Source organism: Caloenas nicobarica, chromosome Z (assembly GCF_036013445.1).
Source record: "Caloenas nicobarica isolate bCalNic1 chromosome Z, bCalNic1.hap1, whole genome shotgun sequence".
Classification (NCBI taxonomy): domain Eukaryota; kingdom Metazoa; phylum Chordata; class Aves; order Columbiformes; family Columbidae; genus Caloenas; species Caloenas nicobarica.
The window spans coordinates 21,997,808-22,009,857 of NC_088284.1; the positions used below are offsets into that span (position 1 = coordinate 21,997,808).

Consider the following 12,050-nt stretch of genomic DNA (forward strand, 5'->3'; position numbering starts at 1 on the left):
ACAGCTCAAAATACTCTCCGTAGCTGAAGGCCCAGTGTTGATCATTCACGAGGTGTTCAGAGGTGTGTAGAGCACTAGGACTCCGAGCCTTCAACAGGCTTTATGTGGGTGGCCATCTGTACATGCATGATCCCACTGATCATCAGCCCAGGTGTACTTCTCTCCTGAAAGCAGCAGTATGTTTGTAACCTCACATGGGAAACTCTCAGGAAAACGGCTTTGTTTCTCCTCCTTTTTTTTTTTTTTTTCCTAACAAAGCCCTGTTTGCACATTGTGTATTTATTACAAAACAGTATTGTTAGTATTATTTTCTGAATCAAGAAAGCATGTGCATCTCATTGATTCTGAGCTGATGCAAACATAATTGACTCCAAGGGAAAATTACTGTAATGGGACATAACACAGGAATTTACCAGAGTGCCCTGTATTCACGTGCCCAGACAGGAATTTCTTTAAGCCTGCCTTCAGTGGAAAATAGTGACACATAAATAGTCAGACTTTCCTCAGCACAACACTTGTATCTACAGAACTTCTATTGTGAAAAGTTTTTCAGGACCAGGTGAAAATTTCTAGTCAAAAGCAAGGCCAACACCAGAACAACATCCCTTAGTGTTAATGTAGTCATGGTGGACAGCTTAAATCCTTCTCCCACACATGACTAAGACTGCTACATCTAAGGTGAGCCCTTCAGCCCCTAACATTTAAAGTTATTTCACACGCAGTGAATACCTGATTACAAAAAACCAGCAAAACAGATTTCAGAGGAAAAGATAGCAACCAAAGAAAAACAGGTGAATTGATACTTCTGAGAAAGTCGAGTTCAAACTCGTTATTTAAATCAGGCACTATGAGGTTTTCAGCACCTCAGGCACAAGCCTCTGACACAGGTATAACAGCCACAATGTGTGCAGCTTTCCTTTTCTCAAATGCTAACCCAAAACCTAGCTTTTGCCCTAGTGCAGATCAAAACCCCCAAGGTGAGGCCTCAGAAAGCTTTGCTGGATGGGAAAACCATTTCCATTTGCTTGTTCTTCTTTTTACTTAGCACCCGAATCACAGCAGCAAATTAGACAACTATGGCAAGCTCCTGTTTATCAGGACAAAGTAATGTGCAGTAAGAATTTGTGCTGCGGGGGTGGCATCTTCCTGGCATGACTTTGATTCTTGAAATGACAGTTAAAGAAAGAAAATAATTCAGTTTAACTGCCTTTCCAAAGCGGATAGGTTTTGTCGTTTGAGTTTAATGTTCCAAGAAACTCAGCGGCGATGAATAGCTTTGTTGAGCTGAAAAGGAGTTTGTTCAGGATTCACTCTAGAATACCTGGTCTGTCCACCAGAATTGTTCTGTGAAGAAATCTAGCCACAAATTAATTAATTAAAGCCAATCAGAACATCAAGGTCTATGTGCCAGCTCTACAGGGGAAGGCTTCAGTTCAGGGCCACTGTGAACACCTTCATATTAATGTTGTTCCTAAATCTTTCAGTCTTGCCCTGACCCAAGACTGTGAAGCAAATAAGTTAATGTCAGGCTATTTAGTTCTACTTAATGTTTTCTGCAATGTGTTTGGAGGACAACCTGTGCCACTGCACTGAGCAGCTACATCCTTAGCTTGTGTTACCAGTGTAACTCATCTAGGCTGGTGGCTATGGTAGTGTTGGGTAGTGACAAATGGAGATCCTCCTTGTAGCAAATGTTCTGGTATTATCCTTGCAGTCCTGTTCACAGTATTGATTTTAAATGCACAGGATGAAAATTTCCAACCCTCAGGTTTAAAAACAGGATGAAGAAATGCTTTGTGTCTATAAATGCACTGGAACCAGAAAAAAACAAATAAACAAACAAAAAGCAAACAAAAAAACTCCCACAAAAAACAACAAATGGAGAAATAAAATCATTCCTCTACTAATTACTTTTAAAATGCATTTTAAAAAAAAACCTAATTGCGGTTTGGGGTGTTTTCAGCCTTTTTTAGGACTTCTCAGAGTTCTAGCTAGCTAGAACTAGATTAAACTTTGTTTAATCAAAATATTTGCTGCTGTCATTTGCTGAAAACTCTGCCTTTCCATTTTGAGGCTGCTCTGGGCACTCCAGTAAAGCCAGTAATATTGAACAGTGTTCTATGGAGAAAGGGCAGCTGCTGCTCAGACCATTGTACATTGATATATTTCTTTTAAAGAGATACACAAATTTACATCATTTAAGGATCTGCCCTGATCATGGATTTGTGAAAACGTTTTCATTACTGTAAAGTAACACAGGAAAAGCAGAATGTAGCAGCGGACAAGAAAGTACATTTTTTGTTACCGATACACTCCTATTTTTTGAGTGGAATGAATAATAACAGAATTTGTAGTTGCATGCACACTATGTTTTTAGTGTGGCTTTTTGTCATTAGAGAAAGCCAGCTCTGAGATTCTTCATTGGTTCATAACCCCTTTGAATGTATTCTCTCTCAGGAAGACCAATCTTTTGTGCATTCAGAACTGCTAAAGCACTAGCCATACTGTGTTCTAAATACAGAAGACACAATGACAAATTTTGTATCAAATAAATTACATGAATGTATGTAATGTACTGCACATGCACTGTATGGAATTATTCAGAGCATCTATCATGAGCTACATTAGGCATCTAACTTTAATGCTCTGAATCACACCATTGGGCCCTTTCCTACTGACTATACTGAAAATTTGAGAGTAGGTTTAATCTATTTAATTAAATCTAAGAGAGATGGCTAAGGCAGACCAACATAAGTGAAATGCCCCTCATTATCAGAAATTATTAGCTGTGTGTATCCTCTGACACAATTTGTTGCAGGACATAACTGGTTAAAATTACTTGAGCTAAAAAAAATGCAAGGATTGTATACATTCTTTGCTTCCAGAGCTCAATGTAGACAACAGTGCATTAAGAAACAACAAAAAAAACCCCAAAACAAACACAGAAAATCTAAATCCAACATAAAAATTTAACACAATTATAAATGTTTATTTCTGTCTTTGTTTCTCTCATGTACCAAGATTAAGAACAACTTTCCTTTAGGCCCATACATCTTAGAACTTTCATTTTAATATATGATCAGAATTTCTTCTGCAATCATAGTTCCTGGCACCCAGTGCTACAAGAAAAAAGAGAAAGACGCCTTCAGCTGTTATACTATAAAACTTGTAATATAAACGTGTCAATTGGCATCAGCCATTCCAACTGGAGTGGCTGATTTTAGCTTTTTAGAATTGTCAAAATGTGCCAAAAAACTTTGGAGAAAAACCCTGATCCAAAAGTTTGAATTACAGGTGATTTAAGGGAGAATTAAGGACATTCAGGACCTCCACAAAACTGATTTCTCCTTCAAAGAGGTTACAGTTAATTTGTGGGTCTAACTCTAAGAAATCACATTTTTACATGAGAATTTCAAGGGCATATTTTGAGTGCCTCAGAAACAGCTTATATCGTTGCTGCAACTTCTCTTATGTGGTGAAAAGAACCTGTTGAAGCAAGCCCCTTTGCAGGATTAGTGTCATAGCAATTTTTTTTTCACAGGGTTTGTGTTCTCCCAGATATTTTAAATGTGTTTACAGAAACTCCTGTCACATGCACAAGACCATCTCAAGTTTTATATAAATCTAGTCTGGATTACGACCATCAGAAAGTTCAGAGGCTTGGTTCTTCACAAAAATAGTGAAACAGAGCCTCAGGTGCTACTGAGGCTGCCACACTACTGAAATCATGCAAACCTAACAGGAAACATTAAGTCCATGCTTTTGGAGTCTGGATCCAGATCTGGGTAAAAAATTGATGCAGCTCCACATGGGAACATGGATTCTGTAATTTTTCATAGTGTTTACCTTTCTAAACAAGCTTTTAAATACATTAATTTATAGGGTCACACTATGATTAGTCATTGCGAAAGGCAAAAAAAAAAAAAAAAAAAAAGAAGTGATTACTACAGGTTGTATTATACAATCTTGGTGGCCCTCAAGCTTTGCCCAGGAAGTTACTGTCGAGAACAGGATACACAACTTGAACATCTCATTTATAGGAAGTCAGGACTTAAATGTCTGCTGAGAAAAAGACTTAAACTCCCTGACAGAAGTTATATCTCCAACCAAGTAGTTTTGAAAAATAAACAAACTCAATATAAAAAACATTCATCCTAAAGTTTATCACTGAGGGAGAATATTATTTTAATTTCTGTCCTGTACAGAAGAGACACAAGCATAGGTTAAAGCCTTAGGGGTCTGTCTAATGCACAAGTCTCACGTTGTTTCTGAACAGAAGATGGAATTCCACCTGAAACAAATTGGGTACTGAAAGCATGAAAAAGAAACTACCCAAGAAAGCCAAAACAGAGAGGACTCACTGTCTTTTGGGCTGCTCTTCCAGAACCTTTCCAGGTCCACACTGGGGGGTCTGCTGGGCTTCTGTGGGGGCTGGCCCAGTTTGAACAGCAGGGGCAAGGCTTTCCGCTTGGGGGTTTCTGAGCTCTTGTTCCCATCCTCTTTCTCTTTTGATCCACCTGATGACCTTTCTGCAGCAAGCGCTGTGTTTGTCTTACGGAACTTAGCAGAAGAAGAGCCTGATTCTTCCTGGATGATTTTATTGAGAAAGACGTTCTTGGCCACACTTACTCCCTTTTCTTCAGTCTCTTCCTCCATGTTTTTGAGGGTGTCTTGGGATGAGCTGGACCAGTGGCCAGTAGGTTTCAGAACCACGTTAGAGAAATGACTGCCTGGAGCTTCTGCAGCACAGTTACTATTTTCATCTACTTCCTTTGCTGCTTTAAAAGACCGTATATTTGGTCTAGGGCCTGATAGTCCTTTTTGCACAAAAACATTTTTATTAGAAGTGTCTTCTTTCTGGGAGACCTCATGGTTTAGAGAAGGTTTCTGTGCAAGAGGTGGTTTAGAGAAAGGAGGCTTGGGCTCATTTTCTTGTGTTGCAGACATGAACTTTTCTTTAACTCCAGTTACTTTTGAAAATGCTGCTTTTGCTTCACTATCCTGTGGTGCAGAATTTGAATTTGGTTTTGTTCCCAGTGGATTTTTTTCTTTCTCCTGAGGAACAGAGTTAAGGAACTTGTTCCCTACAGATTTTGGATACAGAGGCTTTGGCTCTTCTTTTGCCAAGTCACCAGTTTTGGTGGGAGGTTTAGTGTATCCGGATTTTCCATCATTTTCTCTGTTAGTTGCCTGAAGCTGAACCCCAAACTTTTGTGCCACTGGTTTCAAATATGGGGGCTTTGGATCCTTCTCTGTTTTCTCATCAGTTGAAGGCTTGACTGCCAGAGGAGGCTTAGGATGAACAGGCTTGTGAAAGGTATTGGGTCCTGAAGAAGTTGCATTTCCTTGACTTGCAAATTTCTCAAGTGCTGCTTTCCTTGCCTGTAATCCCGTATGGGTAGGTTGTCCTGGGACTTTGAAGGGTCGGCTGTTACCAGAAACATCCTCTGTGGGAGTGCTACCTGTGTTAAATTTCGCCATGAGTGACTTCACATCTGCCTTGCTGTCCTATAAGCATAAAGAAGAGAAAAAGAAAGAGCAGCAATGAGAAAGTCACTGTTGCAATGTTCACACATACTGTACTTTAAAGAGTTTCCTGGTCTGAGGCTTGTAGTACTGCTGATTGGCAGTGGAGATATTGTAGCACATCTTCCTGTAGGGTTAGGCAAGCTGAACATTTTATTCTATCTTTGCTGTGGTTTTATAATCTTTTGAAATTTTCAGTGCAGGTACTGCCTCTGGAGAGTGGAAAGGCAGCTCCTTCTGGGCATACTATAATTTCTGCTTATTTCTAAAATTGGAAACTGAGCACCCTAAGAATATGAGTGTCCTGCAGTGAGAAGCATAGACTGCACTAGAACCTGGATTATGTACCAGACTGGAGTTATTCCTGCCAACTCTTTGGAGAACTGCAAGTTCCTTTGTGAAACAGAAAATATTCTGGTTTGGGCTGTGTGTGTCAGTTTTTGTTTCCCTTCTCAGCAATTTTCTTCCCTACTGCTCCCCCACCCTCACTTTGTCCTTTTTTCTCTTCTCCCTTTTTTATCTGAAAAAAAAAGGTGCATATGTGGATGTAAAATGAAAATATGTGGAGTAAAATGACAATCGATACACCCAGATACTGTCAAAGATATTTAGCTTCCTGGGGGAAAAAAAAAAAAAAGAAAGAAGACTGAAACCAAAATAAAGTTGATCCAAGTGGATAAAATCCACCTTCATCTGAAACTGTTTTAATTGGTCAGCAGTATTTGACACCTTCCAGGACCAGTCGTTAATATGAACTGGGGTCAAAAGCTCAATACATTTGAATTCGATACACTTACAACACAGCACAGTGAAGGATAGGGCCAAAGGGGACTGGGGACCACCTTTGGGTTCCAAAAGGCCTCCGCAGCAGGAAGTCCTTTCCTACCCAACAGTGGCAGCAGGGGTGCAGCTGCAGCAGATATGCTGGTGTTTCACAGCTTGTTTGGATGGGATGTGTTTTGTGTGTGGAAGTTATTAATAAAATGTGAGAGTAATGGTATAAAGCGGGGATGTTACAACTGGGAAGGGTGCTGTTTTGAAACAAATGAGTATCACTACAAAGCACGATAAATAAGGGTCTGAAGAAAATTTTGGAAAGAGGTTGAAGAATGAACTGTGTCTTCACTCAGTACAATTCAGCAAGTGTTCGGTATTTTTTTTTTACTTCATTAACAAGAGCTTCTAAATAGGGGGTTTGCTACTTTTACCTTCTGTTTGATTGTATCTGATTACATGAATTGCCTGTTACGTTGCAGTAGTTTTATCTGTGACTTATTCAACTTAAAGCTGACTTTCACAAATCTTTCAATATCACCAAGAAATTCAGTCTTTCTGAACTGCTGCATTATACCACAAAATTACTTACAATGAATGTAATCAAAACAAGATAGACATATATGAAACTTATCCCCAGAGCACCATATTGTTATCTCTTTTGCACATATAGGGAAGGGAGGAAGTACACATTTACTATGGAGATTATCGGGTTTAAGCCATCTACTGCTGGTTGATGCATATGCATTCACACACACACAATTACACTGCAGAGGGATGTATCCGTATCAGTAATCATTCAAAATTTCTCCCACAATACCTCACAAGGCACTGATTTTACCGACATAAACAGAAAGTTAAGCTAATTGCAATGCCAGAGAAAATAACAAGCTCTTTGTCTGTGTTCTCTTAACTTTGTACTAATGCATGGGCTTTTTTTTAACTTCCATAAGAATATAAATCATCAGAGATACTATAACTTTACCTCAGTGTCTGAGGCCTTCAGAACTTGTAAATGACAATCTGATGAGCTGCTTGGTCAATTCAGCAGCTCATTTCTTTTGAAAGTAATAACAATAAATTGATTCTTCTGCTGCCGCTGCCATTTGAAATTTAAGAAAACGTACTGTGTCAAACTACAGTAATGTGAATGTTCTGGACAAGAGGCATTTAGCATGTAGACCTTTTGGAAGCTGGAAATGTATCTTTGAAAGATCTTTTATTCTTATATGTGGTTTCTGATGTTTTCTATGTCTTCAATAGCAAGATCAATTACATTCATACATGCCTTCAAATGCACGGAACCATTCACTGCTGCCACGTTAGGACTGTCAACTGATTTCTTTTCATAAATTTCTTCCCAGTCATGCGAACAAACCTCACCCTAATCATTCAGATCTGTGAACTCTTCAAGAGTAAAAAGCTCTTGGGCATGTGGAAGGGTTTACAAGCAGCAATGTAGCCTCTTTAATAATTTACTTACACTGAACAGCTTCTCTTTAACGTACGTCACCAGTTCCTGCTTTTATAAGGTATGTTATACTAGAAGCCATATTGTGGATTCTAATGCACAACCTGAGTGGCCAGGTAGACAGATAGAGAAGTGGGAAAAAGAGAGTATATTTTATCTGTGGCTCTGCTCACAGAGTAATGCCCGCAGTTTCTATGTTTCCTTTCCCAGAAGCGACAGTGGTTATGTATTCCATTAGCGCATACAATAGGTTGTAAATCATGAAATGGGAACTTGAAAAGATTCAGAAGTGAGATTAAGTTCAGCTTACCCTTCCCCTCTAAAGTGCAAAGTGCCTGTGGGACAGAGGAGTCTCACGTAAGAAGTGCTTGATTATTTTCTGAACATTCTCTTTGCACTCTATTGGGAAACTCAGCGCAAAATATGTTGGCTTTTCAGCTTCTGATCTGAACCGGAAGCAGCACATAAGGTGCACAGTAACTTTTGCTTTGATACGAGATGGTTGCATTATTCAAATGTGTTTGAAAAAATCTAGAACCACACCCAGGTTTTAGTTCCCATACCATAGATTCATCAAGGAGATTTGCATTCCCAGCCTCCCACTGCCTTCAACAGAGGCTCACACAGGTACCAAGATACTCTTGCACACTTCTGTCCTGAAGTACAGTGTAATGAGAACACAAGAAATATAAAGGTTCCAGCTGTATTCTTCCTGAATTTACTGTATATATTCCAGTCTCAACTAGCAGCCTGATTAAAACCCATTTGCTTTGTTTTGGCATAAATATGCTCTCATTTTTTACTTTCTAGTCTTGGTGAAGACAAAAGATCACTTCATTTCGACTTCTCCTTGTGGCTGTTCTTTCTTCAAACAGCAACACTGGATCAATCATTAAGCAAATGAAATATATGTAACTCTTCATGGTACAAAGAATTGTGAAATTCTTCAAAATACATGCAGATCTGATTTGCAAAGGAAAAATAACCTCATCTTTTCACTTCTCAACTGTATTTTTTCCTTTGTGTTCCCAAGTGATAAGGTCTAAACAGGCTTTTTAAAAATTCATATTCTTTTAACAGAATGAGATCTTGATGTCTTTGCTAGAAAGTAATGAAATGAAGATTATAAAGCTATCCCTTTAAGAAGAAAAGTGTTTATGCTCGTGAATTCTGTGGCAGTGAAATAACCACAGAAGCTGGTAACCACTAAGGGAATTGAGCTCTAACCCATGGACAGGATGTAAGTAATCAGGAACTGGACAGAAAAGCCAAGGAAAATGAAATATGAAAGCTACAGAAAAATACAGATCTGAAAATTATTTGGCAACATAAAGGCTTGATTTAACTTCTACTGAAATTAATGGATTTGAGGGACTTCAGTTGCTTGCACAAGATGCTGGTGCCATTCTGAATTTTTGATAAATTATTGGTTGAATATTTCCTTTTCAGACAGAGAAACTTCAGAATTATCATTATGCAACTTTGTTGTTTCCAGAAGAGACAAATAATTTCCAAGTTGCTTTTCTTCCCCTTGAGTCTAGTTTAAATTGCTAGCTAAAGACGACTTGTTCTAATAGTCAGTGTAGCTTTTGGAAAGTGGAGTTAAGATGTTACAAGACTCTGTCCCTATGAATGTAGGCAGCAGAAGTATGAAAAGAAGGCAGAAAGACAGCATCTGCTCAAACAAAAAGACTTGCTAATAGAAGGATTGGTATACAAGACAAATGAGTCCCCATGAGATACTAAATAATGAAGAGGTAGGTTATTCTGCTGTCTGGGGATTCTTGAAGGGTAAACCTCTAGGATGGGGAGGATAGACAGAAATCTAAAGGATTCTCTGGTGAGCGGCTGACAGCCTGCATGTTATCCTGAGAGCACTGTTTCAAACCTCTCTAACCACAGCAAGACAAAACCACCACACTCTTGAGGACATGTGCTTGTTAAAATTAGACAAGACAATGTTCCAGCTGGTTCACACTATATTCTGTATCTTTTCTGTTGTGCATTCCTCTACACTTTTTTTGTTCCTCTCTTGTCACTTTTTCTCATCTTTTACTTAATCATAAAACCAACTACATCATATTGCAGGAACATGAGAGGACAACATAGTTCATCCACTCCAGGTCAGTTTTAGACCAGGACTAGTGAAGGCTTGAACAGAACAGTAAGGTGACACCTCAGCTTGATCCCAATCTACTGCTGACACAGCCTGTGCACCGGGCCAAAGCATCTATCCATGCACAGTCATCTCTTCATCCATGTCCTGACCTAAAATCAGAAAAACTATCAACCATTGGCAACTCAGTCTTCAACAACAGCAGCCTGGCAGCTTCACTTTTCCATCAACAACTATTATGCAATAAACACTGATTAACTAATATCCTTTTCTGAAAAGGCATTACAATGTTATTTAACATGGTTTTATAGAAGCACAGAGTTTCATGATACTTAATAATTTGGGATTTTAAAATTATTTTTCTCTTATGCTAATCAACAGCTTTCAGAATGATGTAAATTTTCTAGCGAGTCTGCCCAGAAATGAAGCAGATGGATCCCTCTTCATATAGATAATACACACAGTGGGTGCCTTATGAACGTCTTTGATTATACTCTGGTTATTCCATTAAAGCTAATGCAACATCTCTAAGTCTCAAGGAAGAAAAACTCCAGTTCCTGCCACCGAAAAGTTTCTACCCTTATTTCTAGAATTTCAAGATCCTGTATGACTTTAAAGGAAATTTTATGCAGTTTTAAGCCATTGGGTACCATTCTGACTCACCACTGGGAAGAAAAATATTTTCCATGACCCACTACAAACAAAATACATACAGTGATAACTCAGTCCGGAGTATGCTATATTAAAAAATATCCCACATACAAATCAGCCAGCCACAAATAATGTAAAAGGAATTACTAGAAAGTAATTGCCTTTAAGTGATACCATTTCTCTTACTCAAAATGCAAAAGTCACTGAAATTAGGGCTGCTTTTAGCAGAATTTCAGGGAACCAAACACAGATCTTTGAGATAGAAAGTTCCATTTCATCAGCTTGGCATCTTTCCAGCTCCACAATAAATTGTAAGTAATATCTACAATTAAAATCACAGTTATATGAGGTTATATGTAATACCCTGTACTAATTCTATTTTTCCTGGAACTTTGCACTTTTATTTCCAAGACAAACATGTACAACAATTTACCTGGATTCCCAAAAGCTCTTCAATATTTTGATAGAAGTAGAAAAACCAGCTCGTTCTAGGAGACTATCCGCAGGTTTATTACTCTAAGAGCCTGGTATGTTTGCTAGGAGTTCTGCTTCTCAGCAAGGGTTTACATCAGAATGCTGCTTGTGGGTTTCGTTATCATGATCAGTAAAGAAAACTGCTCTCCTCAGGATATTAGGCAAGAAGCGGTGGGGGAAATGGGAACTAAAATGTGTTTAGACTGGCTGCTGCCATCAGCAGTATTCACCATGTGATACCTAAAAGTATTGCATTTACCCCATATTGTGGAGTCCTGTGAAACTACATTGGTGCATACAAGGGTGAATCTTTACATAAAAATGGCTTATAAATATGTGTGGCAATTACAGGTGTAAATACAAGAGTGCATCTGTCTCCGGTCATCCAGTTTAGTCCCCTGCTGCCATTGAGAGTCACTGCATATATTCCCACTCACCAGGTGTCAGCTAACGTGTTTGCTTGCTGCTACCTTTGCTGGTAGGATCTCTAGAGATTCTGCTGGCCAGTTTTTTAAAGCTTTTGCTATGTGGAGATATGGGTTTTTTTTAAAACTTTGATCATACATTTCTTCTGTCTTTGTGCCTGTGAGTTCATAACACAAATCAAAGACTTCGAAGGGTGATATAGGATAGGAAAACTGATATTAAGAAAATAATCATCACAAGAAATTATATAATAAAATACATAATCGTGCAGAAGATAAACTCAAATCACAAATGCAGAACCTTCTAAATACAGGTCGGTGAAGATGCTGAAGCTCTGCACAGGAATGAGGTTGCAGAAGAAAAATTGTGTGTCTTTGCGCTTCATTAAAAATTGTTTTACTGTTCCTCATCATCAATCACTTCTCCTTCTGCATAACGTGCTTAGTATTTTTTTAAACACTGTGGATGTCAAGATAAAACATTGGAAGTGTTTGCTATTTTCAGCTTAATATTACGAAAACTTCTTGGCTAGTTCAGAAGCTTATTAGAGTGCTGGATGGAGCTTGTTTCAGTTAAAAACACTGCCACATGCTGTATATTTGCCACTTGGGA

The 12,050-nt window shown here is 38.6% G+C and overlaps 1 protein-coding gene across 1 annotated transcript in view; it reads right to left on the bottom strand.

The window, feature by feature from the left end:
* FYB1 (FYN binding protein 1) overlaps window positions 1-11,034 on the bottom strand; it is a 55,491-nt gene extending 44,457 nt beyond the window's left edge. The window contains 2 exon segments of the mRNA XM_065656635.1: window positions 4,362-5,508; window positions 10,972-11,034. Coding sequence (XP_065512707.1) covers window positions 4,362-5,481 — 1,120 coding nt within the window. The 5' untranslated portion in view covers window positions 5,482-5,508; window positions 10,972-11,034.
* Window positions 11,035-12,050: the final 1,016 nt, after the last annotated feature.